The sequence below is a fragment of the Rhinatrema bivittatum genome, chromosome 9 (genome assembly GCF_901001135.1).
Source record: "Rhinatrema bivittatum chromosome 9, aRhiBiv1.1, whole genome shotgun sequence".
NCBI lineage: Eukaryota > Metazoa > Chordata > Amphibia > Gymnophiona > Rhinatrematidae > Rhinatrema > Rhinatrema bivittatum.
In genome coordinates, this window is record NC_042623.1 from 255,008,623 (window position 1) to 255,030,328 (window position 21,706).

A 21,706-nucleotide genomic window follows, 5' to 3' on the forward strand; every position below is an offset into this window, starting at 1 on the left:
CTGTTTTGAAATATTTTATTGGTGTTTGGAAAATGTTTATGAGTTTTAAATTATCGAATGTTATTCTATTCATTAGTTTTAGAGATGTGAATCGGAACCGGAATCGGTTCGGTTCTGGTTCCGATTCAAATCTTATAATTTTTATTGTTCGACCCGATTGGTTTTTTGTTTATCGGTTGCGCCCGATCCGATAAACAAAAAACCCACCCTGACCCTTTAAAACTGACCCTTTAGCCTCCCCCACCCTCCCGACCCCCCCAAAACGTTTTAAAATTACCTGGTGGTCCAGTGGGGGCACGGGGAGCGATCTCCCGCTCTCGGGCTGTTGGCTGCGGTAAGAAAAATGGCGCCGATGGCCCTATGCCCTTACCATGTGACAGGGTATCTGTGCCATTGGCCGGCCCCTGTCACATGGTAGGAGCACTGGATGGCTGTCTCTCTCTCTCTCTCTCTCTCTCCTGGGATCATTGAAAAACTGGTCCCCCCGGTGGTTGAATGCAGGACATACATCAGGTTTGGCGCTTATCGCAGAATCTGAAATGGTATTGCAATGTGCACTACCTTAGCTCTTCGCACAGGTAATAAATACTATATTAGCATAAAACACGCCCCTTTTGCTATCGCATGTGGTACTTACCGCATTTTGATAAATCCAGGCCTAAGTAAGATATCTGGATATTCAGAGCTACTTTGGATTAGTTGTGACTTATACAGTAGTGACATCCAGCCTTTAAATATACGGCTACGTCTGCAGTTATCACTTATCCAGATAAGCCACTTATCCGGCTAAGTAGATAGCCGGATAAGTTGGGGCAGGCAATGGGTGAAACGGGACAGCAGTACTTAGCCAGATAAATGCTGATATTCTGACTTATCCGATTAACTTAATTGGATAAGTTAGACCTGCCATAAAGCAGATCTAACTTAGCTGGGTAAGACCTATCTGGCTAAGTGGCGTTTTGCACACAGATATTCAGCAGCATAACCATATAAGTTAGCCAGATAAGTCTTGTCCCCAGCCTAGAAGGCCCCAGACCACCCCTTTTTTACACATGTAAATTTACTCTTAAACCCTGACTTGTGTGTGTATATTTGAGGTTTATAAAATAGCATATATGCAAGCATATGCTATTTACGTAGGTATATGCTAATTTTTCCACCTTTAAGTGTAGAAAGGTTTGGAAATTTATATAAGAAGAACATTATATAGTCAATTTATTTTATATAAATCACATATTCCCCCCTCCCCAAATATATTCTATGCACAAAGAAGTATAAAGACAAAATGTGAAGAATTAGCTATTTATGAAAAAGCACAAACTATTACCCCAGCTATTTATTTCATGTTTCACTTCTTTGAGCATACAAAAAATGTATTGCATAACTTACTGCATAACATTGAGGGTTGTTAAGCATTCTGAACTATTTATACAGTCATAATGAAAACTTTATGAAATGTATGCAAAAGTCTGATGATTTTCATATATATGATTGTACAGATTTATGCTATTGTAACAGAAGATTTTAAAGCATTTTTAAAGTCTTCATCAAAAAAATTAGAAATGAAAAAAGGGTTTTTCTGTAAAAATGATACCTGAATATTAATTTATCAACAACTTTATTTTTCCGTTTGCTTTGTTTTTTGATACCTGTTTTTATTTCTTTGAGAAGCCATGAGTTTGGAAGACATGCGTCAGTCTGCTTATTGACCCAACTACCTTCAGAGACCACTGACCTGAAAAGCTAGATATTTCAGCCATCTTTGGAACTGCATTTAATGAAAGTGCAATGAAATATTTTTTACTTTAAGCTCATTGTGTTTCTCAAACAAACATCAACCTCAAAAGTAGAACTTCAGTTCTACTTTTGAGTTAAATTATTGTATTCACCAAAGTTCCTATTATAGTAGAAATTGGCAAAGTCCACTATGTATCCTTTAATCCTTTATCCCACATGAATGTAGAGGATAAAACATGAAGTGTTAGTTCAGTGTAGTCAATCTTATTCTAACTATATAACCTGCCAAAGTAGATTAAACCTGAGGTAAATTATTAACTAATTGTGTAAAGGCCATTTTGACACAACAATAGGAGGTACAGTATTTCACATCGAAAGGTGGGGGATGGCATGCCACTCTTATGAATTGCTATGATTTGTTGGCGACAGACCTAGTTTAGCTTGATATAGATGGTTAGCACAAGAAGATAATGACCTGTATCAGAACGTGTTAGCCTAACAACTCTTTTAATGGAAAAATGCCAGCTTTCAGTACTTGCTTCGACATACCAAAATTCTTAAGCAATGAATATGCCACAGACCTGTTGACAACTGAGCTAATATACAAAGTAGTGAGGTATACTTCAACTATAGAATGAAGTTTTAAGAAATGCAAATACATTTGGATCGTGTTCTTAAATGAGTCATGAAGAGGTATTGTCTGAAACGATTGGCGCTATATAGTAGGATTATTCAACTTTTTTTTTCAGTGATGCCATTATTATAATGCACTAGTTCATCCTTCACAATGGCAAAAGCCACAAATCAGAAACAATAATTAGGTTGAACATGTCTTGAAGGCTAGCAGGCTAAAAAAAATTCAGATGAATCACAACAAGTCCTTTGGGAGATGGACTAGATCCCTCTTTGAACTAGAGACCTTCAGACTCCAATCTGCTTGACAACGAGGTATAGAATGCAATTTTGTATTCAGTCGGTAGTTCATTGTAAATGTGCTTGTGCTTTGTGCTTGTTATACTGAGATTCTCTGTGGTTAATTCATTGACAGTTTTAAAGATGATTACCCACCATGGGCAACACAATCAATAATTCACACTGACAAGCAGAAAGAGCATCCAAATTAAAATATGCATAACTGAGAAGAAAGACATAAGTAATAAATAGAATAGAGGGTTTAAGATGGATCCAGCTATTTAATGGCCACTGTAGTCTTCAGTGATATGCAAATATCCCAATACAGTCCAAGCTGGATTGAATGGTTCTTGATTCCACATTTTAATATATTTTTTAAACTTGTCCAGATGTTATAAAATTATACATCTGGCGAGGATCCTGACAAAACAAACCTAACATTTTCAGCATGTTCTTCATAAACAGGGCCACCTGAAAAATTAAGCAGAAACTTAATTTTATAGGCATAAAGTAATAGACATGTCTAAAATGGGTTTAAGCACAAAGCTACAATTAATGAAGAGTCCATCATTAGGAGATTTAAAATACCCATTTTAGAGACACATACACCATTAGGGTTTAAGCACGTAGCTACAACTAAATCTCCATCATTAGGAGATTTAAAATACCCATTTTAGAGACACATACACCAGAAATGAATGTCCTAATCTTTTTATCAATACTGCAGCCTCCTCTATTGTCTATTTGAAATCATATTTTTAGTTTAGTTTAGAAGGTGAGAACTCCATTATACACATAAAACATGTATTTCTTGAGTTTAATATCTACCTGCAGAAAAAAAAAATATTTTGAAAATTACAAATGTTCTCAATCAGGCTGATGCAATAGAGTGCGCTCAGCTGAATGCACGGCTTCACATGTGCTTGGACGTGCATTTTGGATGCTCATCCAAAACCCCTTATGCAATAAGGGGATTAGCACATCCAAAATGTCCATTCAAACCAGCGCATAGCTAATAGCACTCATCACATGTACATTAATGTTGATGAGGCTATTACCCACCTATGCAAAAAAAAAAAAATGTGCGCCTGACGCACACAGTTTTACTCTCAAAAATTAATGCCTGACCCAGAGCAGGTATTAATTCTTGAGTAGCCCTTAAAGTTAAGCAGAAAATGCTGCTTTTCTACAGTTACTCCCACTTAATATTTATTTATTTATAACTTTTTTTTTATACCGAAGTTCAGGTAACAGAATTACTTATCACTCCGGTTTACATTATAACAAGTAGAAAACAATGACAACATATGTCTTCCAATGAACAAGGGAGTGAACAACTTGGATAATATAACATAACTAGGAACAGTAGCAGTATGCACTATTAGAGCGAGACTAAGCGCATAGGGAGGGAGGTTTGCTAATGGGGGGGGAGGGGGAAGGAAGGTTGTTCGTGGAAGGGGGAAGGAGGGGGAAATTTCTTATTGATGAGTAAAAACATGAGCATAGGTTCTGGACGTCAACAGTATGAAAGCAGTCTATGGGAGCTGTGGAAGACTAAGTAAGTTAAGGGAATGCTTGACCGAATAGCCATGTCTTGAGTCTTTTTTTGAACGTGTTGGGGTAATGTATCAGCCTTAGCTCCGGAGGAAGCAGATTCCACTGTTTGGGGCCTGCTGTGGATAGAGCTCTTTTACTTAAAGATGTTTTCATGGGAGGTGCATGTAGAGTTCCTCTTTGTGCTAATCTTAGCACAAAGAGGTGATACTAAGTCAGAGGAATATCTAATATACTAATAGTATCACCTCGATACTAATATCGAGGTGATACTAAGTCAGAGGAACCAAAAAAAGAAGTAAGTGAAAAATAAAATAAAAATTTCACTGGCGGTCAGGTTAGGAAAATGGATGCTCAATTAACGAGCATCCATTTTCCTAACCCGTGGCTGTGCACAGGTTAGGCAAACAGACGCTTGTAAAATTGAGCATACGTTTTCCTAACCCGCACTGACAGCCACCTCTCCTGGGTGCCTGATGCCAAGGAGATACTAGGGATGCACAAATTTCCCCTAGCACCTCCTTTTAACCGTGGCAGCTCATTTAAATATTAAATCAGGTGCCTGGGAGAGATGGATGGGCGCACGTTAGGAGAGCGAGCGCTCAATCATGAGTGCCCCTTCTACGCGTGCTGATATTGCATTGGCCTGAATGTGGGGAAAAAGGGAATGTGCCCTGGGAAGGGGATGGAGTAGGGGATAGGGAGGGACCATGCAAGACCTCACATGGATTTCATGTAGAGAGTCTGTAGGGTAAAATATTCCCGTGGAATTAGCCGCCAGTAGATTTTCAAAGGGAAACTCCACAAAGAGTTTAAATGGAAATGTAGGACTGCATTAACACTGGACTCCCCCGTGGTACTTCAGCCTGAGTTAGAAGGTCTGCTAGGTTGAAAGGCTCCCTAGCAGAATTTTTAACACAGGTTGAGACTCCTCTGGGGAGGCCGATTTTGCCGGAGGCCTGCAATTTGGTTTTCAAAGCGAAACTCCCTGTGGAAACGTCCCTGCAGACTTTCCAAATGAAATCCCTGTGCAGACTTGCAAAGTCCCACCCTATTATTCCCCACTTCCCCTTCTCCCAGGTGCCACCCTTTTCCCCCCTCAGTGGAAAGGGGAAAAATAATTTTCAAAAGAATAGGGCTAGATGTTCAAAAGGGTTCTCCCAGTTTTCTGTGTATGGGGAAAATGCTTAGAACATCTGTCCTGATGTGGGGCTTCTTATTTTTTTTCCCAGCAGATTACATATCACATGGCTGTACTGGTACATGCTAAAATTCCCGTGTTGGTGATTTTGAGCATATTGTGCAAATGACAAGAGAGATGTAAGCATTCTGGCTTTAGTTGTAGTAGACTCACCAAACCATAAAAAGTGGAACTAAGGAACTCATAGTAACGCATTCAAAACCAAAGAAGCACCAAACACAACATCAATTTTATCTAAATGTGGAAATTCGGGTGTCAGCAAGCCAAACACGTAAGACCCTGCTCAGTCTCTGTTGATCTTCTCCATCATGCTGGTGTCCGTACTGAACACCTTCCAAGGTTGAGTAGCTTTCGTTGCACTTAGCTCCTGAAGCAATACTAGCCTTCAAAAGATCAGCTGATGTCAGGTGATGCTGCTGTCTGTTTTGAGATTTTTGGGTGACACTATCATTTATAATGAGACTTCATGAAATTTGGACAGTAACAACTATATAAGATTATTCTGTTTCATTTTATTTGCAAAAAAAAATGTATTGAAAAAAACAATTTGTGCGCATGATCGAGAAGACCAGCAGAGACCGAGCAGGGTCTTGTTTGGCTTGCCGACACCTGTATTTCCACATTTAGATAAAATCCATGGTGTGGTTGTAAGATCTGGTGTTTGATGGTCTTTTGGTTTTGAATTAGTTGTAGCAGAACAGATTTCTACTGCTTTAGGCCTCAGGCCATTTAAGTAACAATTTTGATGACACATCAGGACAGCTGTTACTGCCCCAGAATTACCTTCTTCACAGGTTGGTCCCATCCATTTGAAGGAACATGTGCAGCTTCCATCATGAGGATTGCAGAGAGACTGATTAGCACACTGACATTGCAAAGCACAGCTGGGTCCAAACTGATTTGATCTGCATTCTGAAATGATAATGGAGTCTTGAAATGCTAACAGAGAAAAGACACAATACAATTGACTGATGGACCCACATTTGCAATATCATACCTGCAGGAAATACTGTTATGATATGATATGATATATGTCTATGATGTAACAGCATTAATGCACTTCAGGATAGAATTTACATTTTCCTTATTATACCTAATGCTCACAGTTATCTTTATTAAGAAAATAATGTTGACTTTTCTTTATTTTAATTCCTAATAATTTTAATAGGGTGGCCCAGACTAAACAATTCTTGGATGCAAAAATCTCATGGCAAGGAACAAGTCTTATGAGTCCAGTGACATAGAAAATTATCTAAAGACAGCAGAAAACAGAAACATTCTCTCTGGTACAGAAGACGTGGCCAAATAGCGCCTGGAAGCCTCTTCCAGCACAGTCAAGAAAACTTGAAATGAAACCAAAAGGCACTTCATCCAGATTACACGAAAGCAAATGGAAAACCCTAAGTGGGACATGGACTGCAATTTTATGGATTCTTGTGTGGGACAGAGACTAGATGGAAGAGGGGATGGCAGGGAGAAAAATCTCCTTTTAGGATAAAAGTGGAAGGCTTTGATTGACTCAGGGAGTAACCGCACATTAATGGGACCTCCCCCTCATCCAGCTCCACTTAGGACGCGACTGGCTCCCTGCCCAGATCAGATGTGTACATGGGGAAGTTTGAGATTACCCCAGCAAAAAGTGCAGAAAAGGAATTTAGTCCAAACCATGAGATTCAGCAAAGCTCTACAGAGCAGGTAGGTTTTTATTCATTTTTAGGCGGCAACTCCACAATTTTAAATTAGCAAGCAGATTAGAATGCGTCCCCCGACACGGTCCCGTGTTTCGCCGAGGGCTGCATTGGGAGGGAGCAAGAATTTTCACAAAACACTGTAAATAAAACATACACTGGTAAGGACATAGAATGGCAGATAGTCGACATAAATTACAAATGATTACACACATACCTGAATGCTGAAGGAATTCAAAATTGGCAGAGTTGTGCCTCAGGAACGGGGGCAACTGTGATTGGCCCCGTCTGACCATGTGACCTGTCAACCTGAGTTCGCGCCAACTCCGTGTGGTTTAAATGCCTGTCTGCATCTAAGATGGACGCGCTCCCTGCCAATTTTGAATTCCTTCAGCATTCAGGTATGTGTGTAATCATTTGTAATTTATGTCGACTATCTGCCATTCTATGTCCTTACCAGTGTATGTTTTATTTACAGTGTTTTGTGAAAATTCTTGCTCCCTCCCGATGCAGCCCTCGGCGAAACACGGGACCGTGTCGGGGGACGCATTCTAATCTGCTTGCTAATTTAAAATTGTGGAGTTGCCGCCTAAAAATGAATAAAAACCTACCTGCTCTGTAGAGCTTTGCTGAATCTCATGGTTTGGACTAAATTCCTTTTCTGCACTTTTTGCTGGGATATTTGTGAAGTGCAGTAACTTGCTCTATTGGTTTGTTGAAGTTTGAGATTACCCCAGCACTTAGGTCACTTTATTAGTAGGGGTCTGGTAAGCCAGGTACAAGCAGGAATCAGGGAGGATCTCTCCTGTAGTTTTGGGGAGAGACTGAGAAGGCCTGGGAGGTCTTAGCTGGGAGCTATCTTTAGTGATCACCAGGACTCAACTCCCTAGAGACCTCTGTTAAGAGTATACGAGAGATATTTCCCTTTATTGATCGAGACCTGTATTCTGTTAGACCCTGTGTCCACAAGACTCAAAGAGAGGTCCGGTCTGCCAAAAAGCTGAGGCCAGCTGGGAGACATGGACTCATTGTTTCCACACAGGAAGAGTAATCTATCCTGAGGAAAATCAGATCGGTGGGTACCAACTCTGTTAGGTTTTGTTGGTTTCGTGGACCCTTAGCCTGAGGTGGGAGTTGACTCTCCCTGAGGGGTTGAGCCCCACAGGGCCCCCACCATCAGGAGGCGAGGTGGAATGGAAGCACAGGCTGTGGCCCGGAAGAAAGGAGGCGTAGACGAGTTGTATGTGTCACAGCCACGTGGTTGCAGAAACCTGCACTGAGCCAATATTGCGGGTTGTCCTGAGGAGCGGGGCCTGAGAGAAAACAGTTCCAAAGTATTGCAGTGCCGGGCAGGTCAGGAGATAGGATAAACCAGAGGAAGGATCTCCAAGGCAGAGACACACAGGGCAGGCCCGAGGAGCAGGGAAGCGAGGAGACAGGATCTCTGGTAAGGTAATGCTGAGGCTACCCCGAGGAGCGGGGAAGCGTAGCAAAAGGATCCCTGGCGAAGTAGCACTGAGGCTGCCCCGAGAAGTGGGGCAGCACGAGACAGAGTCCCAGAACTGGAAGCGCAGAGCAGGCCTCCGAGGAGCGGGTACCCAGAGCCAGAGTAGGAGGGCAGGGATCCAGGAACAAACCCCAGACGAATTCAGGGAACTTGTTGCCAAGTCAGTTAGCCTAGGCCAAAGGAGGTGCTTAAATACCTCGGGCTAGTGATGTCATCAGCCAGGGACACCCTTGGAGTTCCTGCCATTGGGCCTTTGAAAGGAGGCCCAGTGGCGTGGGCGCGCCTAGGGAGGCCCAGAGTTGGAGTGTAGGTCGACAGCGTCCCAGCCGCCACATGGAGTATCGAGAACCAGGAGGAATGTGGGCGGTAGCGGCTAGCCACAGCCGCAAATTCACCAGGAGTGGAGAGCAGAGCATGACATGACGTGAGTTAGGTCGCCGTGGCCGCCTGCAGCCTACGCTCATAACAAACTCATAGAGATGAGGACTTTGGGTAAGCATAGCATTACATACCGAGCAAGTTTTTCCATATTAGACAGGAACAGCAGACATTATGCTGCCTGTATCCCAGAGTGGTCCTTGAGGAAGGTCAAATAATAATTAAAGATATGTCTGCCTTTTATCCCCATTTTGAATTAAAGAATAGTTCACTATTTCAGGCGACAAAATATATAGAGTGGAGAGATCAGATACCAGTTGCTCATTCTGCAAGTTTTCCAGAGACATGCTCCAATTAACATATGCAACAGCTCAACTTAAGTAGCTAGAAGAGGGGAGCACATGGGCATGCGTCTTATCCCATTTTAATTTGGCTGGCGATTCACCAGCAAGTGAAAAGCTTCTGTACCTCTTGCCCAGAATCCAGGTGGTATTACAAAGAGGTTACTATGTTACTTATGAAGGCCTCTTGTTGCGCTTCCCAGCCGCGTATGCTCCGCGGTCGGGCCTGCTCACCTCACTATGCCTTCCACCAACTCCGGGCTTTCAGCTCACGGCGTCTCCAGTCCCCCTGCACTCCTGCTCCAGACCAGGCCTCACGGCGGGGCTCGGCATCCTCCTTGGCGTCAGCTCCGCCCCTAGGCGCGCGCGCATGCACTGCCCAGCCTCTTAAAGGGCCAGGGACGGAACCCAGCTCCGCGGCGCGCCCTGATTGATCGCTGCTTAAAAGGAAGTGGTCTGACCCCACTTCCTTGCCTTGGCATTCGGGTCGATCACGTTGTGATAGCAAGTTTGCCTTCCTGTTCCAGTGTCTTGTTCCAATCTCCTGTTCCAGCGTCCTCCGGTTCCTTTGTCTCCCCAGGTAGTACCTTTCAGACTGTCTTCTCATTACTTACCTCTGCCTGACTATGTTTGATCGCCGCCTGAATTTGACCTTTGCCTGTTTCCTCAACCATGTCTGAATGCTGCCCAGAACTGACCTCTGCTTGTCCATTGACCACATCTGCATGCTGCCTGGAACTGACCTCTGCCTGTCCACTGACCATGTCTGCATGCTGCCTGGAACTGACCTCTGCCTGACCACTGACCATGTCTGACCGCTGCCTGGAACCTGACCTTTGCCTGACTAACCATCCACGGACTGACCACTGGTACTGACCCCTGCTTTGGCTGACCATGCTATCCTTGACTCTGGCCTTGATCCTCACTCTTCAGAGATTCTGTTCTGGCCTTCTCTGGCTCCTGGATTCTGTGACCTGAACATTGACTGTGCACCCTTGTTTGTGGTGGGCACACCCCTGAACTTTCTCTCTCGCAGATCGTGCGAGTCCCACTTAAGACCAGGTGGTCTGGGTAACCAAGGGCTCAACCTGAGGGAACCCCAGGTTGCTATTGGTGAAGCTCCAGCTAGCCTCTGTCCCTTCCTGTGCTCCGCCTCCTGGTGGCAGGCGCTCTCTGGGTCCGACCAGGGAGCCTACCAATCCTGCACCAGGCCAAGGGTCCACCTTCCGGCGCAACACCTCTCTGGTATTCTTCCAACAGCAAAGATGCTATTTAGCAAGGTCAGGGTGAATCTAGAGAGGCATGTGGACAAATCTGATTTCCTAATGTTGGTAGATGAAACAACCTGTTATCGGAGGGGAATACTTTTATGTTGCATCTTTGCTAAAACCAAAACTGGGGAACTTTGGAAAATATTCAGCCATGTGAGAATTCTTTGACAGATATTAACCAACCAAGGCACTAGCTTGATATTGTGTCTGTTCCAGGAAGTCTATGTCCTGTTTGGCATAACATCAGTCTGAATACCAATTTACTACTCCCACAAGATGGATTAGTGGAGTATTTTATCCAGGCTCTTAAAATGATGTTCAGAAGGTTTTTCTCCACTGACACCCATTACTGGGACATGCTAATCCCTTTACCTTTCTTTACCAAAAGGTAAATCCCAGAGGCATCAACTGGATTAACGTCATTTGAATTATATAGAAGAAAACTATTAGGTGTCATGAAGGAGCTGTGAAACAGTCATGCTCCCCTGCCAGAAAATGTAGTGCACTGCATTCCCATGCTGAGAGAGAAGCTCAGCAAAATGACCCAGTTTGCCCATGAAAATCTACAGAAAGCCCAATAAAATCAGGCAGAAGAATTTAATAAACCAAGCACAGAGAGTATAGATTGGGGGATAAGGTGTTTCAAAGTACACCCTGCACATAAACTATAGCTTTTATTCTGCAAAATTTGGAAGTGTGTAAAATGTTACACAAAAGGATAATCCATAGCAGGGTAATACTAACAGTCTTCTTGAGCAGCATATCTTTTATGTAGTATGAGAAAAAAATACCATCTTTATATATATAATGCACTTAGGAAGAAGTGGTGTCTGTCTTCAACAGAGGACTGGAAGGCTCATCTGCATATTTCTCCCAGCAACCCCAGCAGAGGACTCCAGAGGAGACTGTGAGCTGTCTAGGATTCAACTCCCACAGGTACCTGCAAAACTATTCTGCTGTAATATACCCATCCTCTACACATCCTCCCCTCCTCGTGACCCTGACCCCCATCCCTAGCAAAAGCTTCTAAACTTATTAGAGAACCCAGCAGTCTCTTAGTCTCCGGTTGTTATCCTCTTGTCAACCTACTATTATTTTCCTCACCTGATGTAATCTTTTTTGCTAACCTACTACCACTACTACAAGAAATCCCCTCCCCCTCGCAAACGAGATCCTTACCCTCCCCCCTGCCGTCGAAGTAACTCTGAGTTCATCAGAGAAGGTGGTGTTCAGTTCCGTTTCACGCTTGTACGTTTAAATTATATTTTCTTTAAATTTTTTAAAATTATATGTTAGCAGTTTGTATTTAATATCCCGGATCCCAGTTCGATGTAACCCCTATTCTATGTAATGCTATTCCAGCAATTTGTTTCGCTGTAAACCGATGTGATATGTATGTTTACATGCATGTCGGCATAAAAAAAGTTCTAAATAAATAAATAATATTATCCCAACGGAAGCATCGAATACAAGCAAAATCTTCTCCTATGAAGTACATTCAATATATATTCCACCCCCAAACCACAATATGTGTTTTTAATAAAATGAATTCTACCTACTGTGCTCCAGAGCTACCCAAGCTAGGAGGAGACATTTCCTTGCCTTGAAAGTTAAATCGTTAGCAATTGGAGCTACTTTCTTTTTGAGATATCCATGTACTTGTTATATTACATTTCAAGGAAATAGATATAGTTTTTCAGACCCATTACATTTGGAGACGTTTTTACAGGACAAACAGATTGTAGGAGGAAGTTTAGATGGCCCCAAAGAAAGTTAAGTCTCTCTCCTCTCTAAGAAAATTATTATTTGATGATTTTTTTTTGTAATAATATATGTTTCTCCCCCATTTTATTAGATAGTTAATGAGACACAGGAAATTATTATATGCAAAGTTTGATATTATGTTTTTGTATATTTTGTGTCATCATTACTTATATAAGTTTGTTTAAAGAGTTTTTTGAACAAAAATTTGAATAAAGAAATAATTAAAAAAAAAAAAAGAATTCTACCTACTGTGCTCACAGGAGTGCCCGTAGTAACCTTTGGGATAATGACAACAGCCTGTAAACCTGTTGCAGGTGCCATTGTTCTGACATGAGCAATCTAAGTGACAACTGAAACCGTATTTACCAGAGGCACACTCTGTAAAATAAAAAAGACATGTCACACGGCTGCAGGCATGTAAGCAAATTCTAAGGTTAGCATGATACTTTTTGTTTGATTTAAGAGAGCTTTCAATTAACTCATCCAATGACAGTGCTGATATTATTTCAGAAAGGTCCTGGCAAAATGCTCAGAATTAACTCATGTTGAGTACCAATCTCATGGTAAAGGATTCACTTGCAGTCTTCAAAATTGTAAAACTGAGGTCTTCAGAATGCAGTAAAAGTAGATCTGCTTATAATCTAATAAGATTTTACTTTAATCACTTCACCATACTGGAGGCAATTTTCAAATTGTTCGCTTTGGGATGATTTGAAAAGTCCATGGGTAACTTTAACCTGCCACCCTAAGCACTGACTTTCAAGGAGAAAGTACACATGAACTTTCTCTTTACATAGAACTCACTGACTTTTTTCCCCTGGGTTTTATTGGTTTTTGTTTTTTTTTGTATAGGCACAGATTTTCTTCAAAAAATAACGAGCCTAGATTAGAGAAATACAATCTACATGCGTTATGTTACAATTTCTCCAAAAACACCCCTGGGAACAACTCCCTTAAATGCAGCTAAATGTATGTGCATTGGGAGGAATGTCCATTTTTTCAATCCTGCTCCATCACCCACCCCCTGTTTTTTGTAACTTTCTTCCTTTTCAAGTTTATTGTAAACCGGCGCGATGTGCTCGCACGAACACCGGTATATTAAAAGCTGTTAAACAAATAAACAAATAAATAAATAAATTTCTTGTTGTCCTGCTTGATTTCTCAGTCTTTGTCTTTTTTTTTTTTTTTGGAAATTAGAAAAGTTGTTCAAGACTGCAGGTTTTGCACCACCTCCAGCTGCTGGAGACAGAGAAATACTGAGGAGATGCAGGTGGCATACCGAGTTAAGAGGGGGTGTCCTTCAAGTTTTTCTCTGTCTCCATCTGCTGGAAGGGAGGCAAAACCCAGCAGTCTGGACTGATCCGGGTACGTACAGGGAAGGGGAATTTTCTAGGCAATGTGCACGTGTAAACTGCTGTTCACCCATGTACATGGCTTTGAAACTTGTTCACTTCAAGTCTTGCTATTATGTGTCTCAGCTTGTTTTGAGGCACTGCACTAGGTAACCTTCCCTGCCATTTTCCATGTTAAAGAGAAGACATTACCTTCCTCACAATAGAGTCCGGTCCATCCAAGTCCGCAGCTACAGGTACCGTCTACATGGTCACAGACAGCACCATTTTGACAAGCACACATTTGTTGACAGCTGGGACCATATGTTCCCCAGGGACATACTGCAGTAAGCAAATATCATGGTAAACATTCCAATGTTACTCAAAAAATATTGTAAAACCGTTTCTATAGAATTTATTTTATTTGGTGTGCACAGGAATCTAAAAACTCATTGGACCCAACTAGTAGCCTGCTGCACTGCCTCCCAAAGACATGTTCATGTGAGATGATTCAGAACATTCTTGCTTCTAGGTCAGTGGAATAAACGGAAGTGATTTGCTTGCTACCAAGACAGAATAAACCAAACAACAGATTAGCAGTTACGCACCACCCCCTAAATCCACCATTGGCCAAAACACTGACAGTTCTGAGGAAGTCATGTTCTCCCCCATTGCTCACAAATAAGCATGAGACTAGGTTTGCACGTGAGTCACAGGAGGTAAATCGTACATCAGAAAGTTCACGCCCCCTCAGAGCAAAGCAGTGAGATGAAACTCTGACCTGGGTTGCTATATCTCCAGAACTAAAACCTGCAACACTTACACAGTCCATAGTGCACATCGTGGAGAGCTAAGAGGCTTCTTTGCTGACTCTTGCTATCATTCTCTTCAGGGCTCACAGAATCAAGCACACAGACTTCTGGGAAGGGTGCCCAAGCAGCGCTTCAGTAACAGCACCAGAGCGAGACAAAGCCAGCAGGGCAGAATGGCAAAAAAGAATTGGAAGAATTTTCTTTTTGGCAATACACACCAGGTTCTCTGATTCCAAACTTAATTCACAGTCAAAACTGGGACCCTAGAGCAGAATCTAGCTTTCTGCCTCAGCAAAAATTCAGCGCATAGTACCATTTGTTTATATCTGATCTATGTACCTTGTTGGCAGTGGTGTCCAGTTTGGCCAGGTTGGCAGTGGCACTGCCCTGTCACTGGGTCACATCGCCCTTCACCACATGGACATATTAGGGCACAGTTTTTCCCATAGCGACCTTTAGGACAAGCTGCAGAAAAACACGGCCTTCTTTCATTGGTATTACGTCGGTTAATTATAGAAAAACATTGGAATTTTACGATAGTCAATTTTCATCAGCTCAAACTCTTTCAGACATGGTATGTTTAGTTTTAACTTAAGAATGAACACAGTAGGGATATACTATTTTGGTTCCAAACTGTATCAGAGATCAAATACACCACAAAAAGCCAATACAGGTCTGTAAATAAACCCCAATAATTTAGACGCTATAGCTGATTGTTAAACACTGTCTAATGTTATAATGACCATCATACTAGGCTTCATCATATAGGCTTTCGCATGTTCAGACTCAGCCTTATATATAATCATAGGTCATTTCAGTTCTGCCTACAACTGCAATATTAGCATATAATGTTTTAAGAATTTTTTGAAATGCACTTAAAATTAATTCTTGAAGAGTAAAATCTCAACTGTGCAAATATGCCACACTTATCTTGAAACATTTTCCAACATTTATCATGACGATCTTGCTTGTAATTCACAAGAAGCTGGTGACCCGACACGGGACCGTGTTTCGGACTGCTGCTGGATTTTATCAGTCCTTTTTCAAGGGTAGTAGTTTATTTGTTTCACGGTTTTTTCTGAGTGTAATTTGCAAATGGCAACCCGGCGTTTTTTGTTAAATTCATGATTTTACAAAATTTAACAAAAACAAAAAAGACTTTCCAAATGCTCATCCAGTAGCGGATACAATTTTTGCATAGCTCAGCCGACCTTAAGACCTGTGTCCGGAGACTCCCACTCATGTCTGATGTGTTTCTGAATCTTCTTCGGGTTGGGAAAAGTGCAAGGCGGAGCCCGGAGGCCATCCAGGATTGGGTTCACCCTGTCACTGTTGGAATCTTCCAGAGAGAGTTTAATCCCCAATTCCTTCAGCACCTGAGGAATAAGGGGCCACAACTCCTCCCTCTCGAACAGCCGTACCATACAGAGATTGTCTCATAAGAAATTGCCATGCTGGGACAGACTAAGGGTCCATCAAGCCCAGCATCCTGTTTCCAACAGAGGCCAAAAACCAGGCCACAAGAACCTGGCAATTACCCAAACACTAAGAACCACCCATGCTACTGATGCAATTAATAGCAGTGGCTATTCCCTAAGTATAATTGATTAATAGCCATTAATGGACTTCTCCTCCAAGAACTTATCCAAACCTTTTTTGAACCCAGCTACACTAACTGCACTAACTACCTTCTCTGGCAACCAATTCCAGAGCTTTATTGTGCGTTGAGTGAAAAAGAATTTTCTCCGATTAGTCTTAAATGTGTTACTTGCTAACTTCATGGAATGCCCCCTAGTCCTTCTATTATTCGAAAGTGTAAATAACCGAGTCACATCTACTTGTTCAAGACCTCTCATGATCTTAAAGACCTCTATCATATCCCCCCTCAGCCGTCTCTTCTCCAAGCTGAACAGCCCTAACCTCTTCAGCCTTTCCTCATAGGGGAGCTGTTCCATCCCCTTTATCATTTTGGTTGCCCTTCTCTGTACCTTCTCCATTGCAACTATATCTTTTTTGAGATGCGGCGACCAGAATTGTACACAGTATTCAAGGTGCGGTCTCACCATGGAGCGATACAGAGGCATTATGACATTTTCCGTTTTATTAACCATTCCCTTCCTAATAATTCCTAACATTCTGTTTGCTTTTTTGACTGCTGCAGCACACTGAGCCGACGATTTTAAAGTATTATCCACTATGATCGCCTAGATCTTTTTCCTGGGTGGTAGCTCCTAATATGGAACCTAACATCGTGTAACTACAGCAAGGGTTATTTTTCCCTATGTGCATCACCTTGCACTTGTCCACATTAAATTTCATCTGCCATTTGGATGCCCAATCTTCCAGTCTTGCAAGGTCCTCCTGTAATGTATCACAGTCTGCCTGTGATTTAACTACTCCTTCCGAGCTAGGATCCACTGGACCCTGATCGCCATTGCCTACATACAGGTTCGTGGGGAAGGTTCGTGGGGGAGGTGGGGCCTCGTCCCCCAGCGGGTTGTCCGATCCATCCAAATACTCCTGCGCCAGTGCTGCGCAGGAAGTACTATTGTCCGCTCGTAGATGGGGATGCTTCGGGACCCCACACTCCCTTCCTGGGATTTGCGCTGCACTAACGTCTTTGCCAGGAATGCCTCATGCATGAGGAGCACAAATTCCAGCGAAAAACCGCCCGGGCTAGTTTAATCACTACTAATGACTCCGTGTCCCTCAAGTCCTCCTGCCTCAGCTCCCGAGCCGTGGGAGCCAGCGGAGGTGGGTCATCCTGGGAATCTTTTCCCACCAGGGGAGCAGTGGGAGCAGAAGTCCTACCTTTGGACCCAGCCCCTGAGCCTGACCCGCGCACGGCCCTCTTCGGCTTAGAACCCTTAGCTGAAGACCGCTCCCCTCCCACAGCACAAGTGAGAGGGGGTTCAAATAGGCAGACCATACCCCACAAGCCTTGCAGGGCTCCACCAACGGCTTTTCTGCCATTGCCCCATTCAAAAAGCATCCTAAGGGGACTCACCCCGGTGGGGGGGAATTAAGTGCTGCCACAGAGAACTAATCCTTCCCAGCAAAAACACCAGCAAATTCAGCCCCAGCTCTGCCAGGGAGGCTCATGGGAAGTCGAAAAAGAAAAAACAAAATGGCCACCACGCCAAAAATAGCCCCGGGACCGCCGCGGAGTCGCTTGCTAGGAGGCCCTTCACCACCCTGGGAAGGCTCCACTAAGGCTGCTGGCTCTCCCCTCACAGAAGACACTGAAATTTGGGGTCTGTCAAGCTCAGCACCGCCGAGCAGACTGACTGACCCGGGAAGCTGCGGGACTCAAGAAACTTTTTTTTCTCAAACTAAACTTAAATCATCCAAAAGAAGAAATTAAGAAGAAATTAACTACCCCCAACGGCTGTCACGGAGAGGGAGCCAGTCTCCTGGCTATCAGGGGTCCCGGAACCAATCAGCTAGCACTGCCAGGGGTATCCAACCCCTGTTCGCCCGGCTCTACCTGAGAGATGGTCCAGAAAAATGAACCTGGCACCTCAAGGAGCAAGAATCCAAACCCAGCTCAGAGCTGCAGGTATGCACCACCACCATCTGCTGGAGACAGAGAACTACTGAGGAGCTGCAGGATGGCACATTTGGTATATAGCAGTGCCTCGTCCTCTGCCTCCATCTGCTGGTGGGAGTGCATAACCCACTGGTCTGGACTGATCTAGGTATGTTCAGGAATGGCATGTTAGTCCAATGTTCTTGCATGTCACCACGTGGCACGCATTCAAGGAGTTGTCTACTAGTGCAGTGTATCATTCCTGCTGTCCTGCAATAATAATGATAAGATAATAATGGTATTATCAATAATTATTTAAATTTGAATAATATAATGGTACTATAATAAAATTTGTAAACAAATTAAAAGAAAGTAGAATCCACAATTAACATGATGCTTTTAGTGATGGGTGAGATTGCTTGCAGAAGACAGCATGGTTTTAATTTCTTTTTAGGTTGTTCAGTTTCTTTCCAAGGTATCTTTCTTCCATAGGAATAGAATGGGGAAATCCTTTGGAGAAGAAGGTAATGAGGCAAGTGTGTGCAAATCTCAAACCATACAGAATAGGATGAGGAAAGATAGCATTCACTTGAGCAAACTACACTAATTTGAAATATGTCTTATGTGCACCCAGCCATCAGATTTTATAACATGCACGTGCCGGCACAAGGAAGGCCACGCGCTGTTTTAAAATCGACCCCCTTCGAGGGTAATTTTCAAAGGGACTTGCACATAAAACATTGTTTTAGACATAGAAGTGGCCTGTTACAAAATTGACCTGAGAGACAGGAAAACTTGTGCATGTAGAATGTAGTTGAATGTAAGTTTACCCGGACTGAGTGGAGGTGTTGCTGGGGTAGGAGCTGGAGAGGCATTTGGATTGATGCACAATTATTATAAAATCTGATGAATGTGTGTAAACATTCAGGTATTTTATGCACATCAAATAGCAAGTGAAACTTGTTGACGGTGTAGCTCAGGTGGAATAATTTTCCAAGCAGACTTATGTGTGTGAAACTTGGTGTAATTTATACGCGTACTTGCAGCCTAGATGGGATGTTTAAAAAAATTACCCTCTCTATTTAGATTGTCTGTGTAAGAAAAAAGCATCACTTCTACATCTCCAAGTGGCCTAAAATGGAAGCCTAACTATCTTAGGGGTAGATTTTTTTAAAAAAATGCGCGGGCATCCATGTGCGCACGGTTCCCGGCGCGTGCGCACGAATGCGCCAATTTTATAACATGGGCGTACCGATGCGTGCATGTTATACAATCTGATACCTGTGCACACAGGCGCGCCTGATTTTCTATCTGCGTGCGCGTGTGGTGCGGGTTCCGACGTGTGCGGAACCCAGGGTGGGGGGATTTTATAAAATATGTGCGGCGATGCAATGGAGCCTTCCCCAGTTCCCTCCCAGTCCACTCCAATAAAGGAGCGGATTGGGAGGGAACTTTCTTCCCTACCTACCCTGCCTCCCTTTTCTCCTCTCCACCCTGACCCCTAAAACCCTTCTACCTAAGTTTTTGTTTTTTGTTTTTATACTTATCAGCTCCCCCGAGCAGTAGTAAGTAGTGCGCGCTGGCCGGCTGCCGGCGCGCGCTTCCTCGGGACAGGTCCTAATGGCCGCTGTCCCGGCCGGCCTTCACCCCTGCTCCCCCCCCCCCCCCCCCACCGCCCGCCCTTTTCACATAGCCTGGTACTTCGGCACATGGCCACGCTGTTTTTAAAATGCACTCTGTACGCACACGGCCCAGCTACACGCATACATCCCCTGGTTTTTGCGCAAGCAGGCTTCTGAAAATTCGGGCTTTATTGTAGATCTCTGTCTCCAGCTGTAAGTCCAAAACCAAGGCAAAGCCATCTCATAGAGTCAAAGGCAATTATTTTGGTTTACCAGCCCTCTACCATGAGCACTTTAAACTAGAAATTGGAATTAGAACGCATCATACATTTGTAAGCATTTGTTATTCACTCAGCTACAACTTCAATTGTGAAGCTCCAGGAGGATTCAACGCTCAGGTAATGCCCTCTGGAATCCATAGCTAAGTGGCTGACATATTATGTTCCATTTTCTAGTTACGTATAAAGCACAAAGTTCCACACAGAATTAATGGAGTCTACTTTCAGGGATTATGCATGTATGAATCTTAAAAAAAATATATCTTGTCATGTCCTGAAAATCTGATGTGGATAGAACACCAAACACGCAAGTTATTAGGGATACAGAAATACGCAGGCATCTCATAAGCCTTCTTCCCTACAGAAAGTAGGCTAAGGAAAAGGTAATCATGATTAAAATACTTACTAAGGTCACAGTGGCTTCCATAATAACCAGGCATACAGGTACATTTCCCAGTGGCTGGATGACATTCCTCATGATCAGTTGAACACTGACACACTTGGTTACAATTCTTTCCGTACGTCCCTGGTGGACAGGCTGAGAGAAAAGGAAATTTTACAGCTACAAATTAAATTTGCCTTTGTAAATACAGAATAAAAAAAAGCAAAACAAAACTGAAGGCAGCGTCAAATTTATCAAATAAGACGACTGCTTAGTCCAGCCTGCTGCCTGGCGGGGTTTTGGTTTCATTAAATTTGCTTGGGGGTTACTTCACTGGTTGATTTTGTTTTGTTCAGTCAATTTGAGCTGGGCTGTCAAGGGCTAGCTGCAATTTTCTTGTCATGAATGGAAATCATAGAAGGATGCCAGGTAAAATCAAGGGAAATGATGGTCTATTTCACCAAGCACACTACACATGGATAAAGACATTTCCCAACGACATCCACTTTAAACGTAAAAGGCTGCTTTAATACAAGTATTGGGGCATGTTGGCACATATATTGACTCTGTCACAAGGATCAAGGAAAGTTTGTATTGGGACTTGTTTCAGGTGGGAGTTTGGTAGCAACAAAGAGAGTGGAAGAGGAAGACGAAGAAGTAAGTAACAGAAATAGAAAAGTGTTGGAAGTGAAACTGAATAGAAACGACAATGGGAGGTGAGGCGTGGAAAGCCTAGGAGGAGAATAATAAGGTGCAGGATGATAATATAGAGGATACATAAAGAACAGGAAGAATACAGCGCATTTAATGTTGAAAAAGATGTGTGACCAGTAGAGGAGTTTAAGAAAAAGAAAAGCAAAGTATTATAAAGAGGAGAATAATTCCTATTACTGAGTTCTGGATAGATTTTAGGGAATAAAGATCTGAAATGTGAAGGCTAGAGGCCAGGGAGCTTTAATACTTGACATATGAGATGGATAGAGCATGAATTAGGTTTGTAACCGGGTAGAGAAGAGACGTGGGAAGGCGAGCAATACATGTTTATAAATAAATAAATAAAGATAAGGAACTGGTGATGGACTATATTGAGCAAGCAGACGTTGTGGCTTTGAGGCTGCAAAGGAACTTTTGGGAGGACATAGCAGAGTCCAAGGATGGGGGTGCATGAATGGCTATATGTCAAAAGGTAGAGAGATTAGTATAGCGGTGGAATTTTACACTGAAGACTAGGTGAGCTTACCCATGTAAAAAGAGAGACTCCGAAATAATGTCAAATCTTTGAATTAATAAAAATCTTTTTTTTTAAGTACCAAAAAAATGTTTTGGAAATCAGTGATTTTCACCCTTTTAGTTTTCAAAAGCAAAATCCCTCTGATGTGAGATTTTCTGAGCACTAGTT

The 21,706-nt window shown here is 42.8% G+C and overlaps 1 protein-coding gene across 1 annotated transcript in view; it reads right to left on the reverse strand.

Moving 5' to 3' along the window:
- Nucleotides 1-1,008: 1,008 nt before the first annotated feature.
- The window catches only part of LOC115099640 (multiple epidermal growth factor-like domains protein 6), a 472,995-nt gene continuing 452,297 nt past the window's right edge, over nucleotides 1,009-21,706 (reverse strand). Inside the window, 6 exon segments of the mRNA XM_029617371.1 lie at nucleotides 1,009-3,120; nucleotides 6,188-6,343; nucleotides 12,603-12,731; nucleotides 13,898-14,026; nucleotides 14,836-14,961; nucleotides 20,332-20,463. Coding sequence (XP_029473231.1) covers nucleotides 3,050-3,120; nucleotides 6,188-6,343; nucleotides 12,603-12,731; nucleotides 13,898-14,026; nucleotides 14,836-14,961; nucleotides 20,332-20,463 — 743 coding nt within the window. The 3' untranslated portion in view covers nucleotides 1,009-3,049.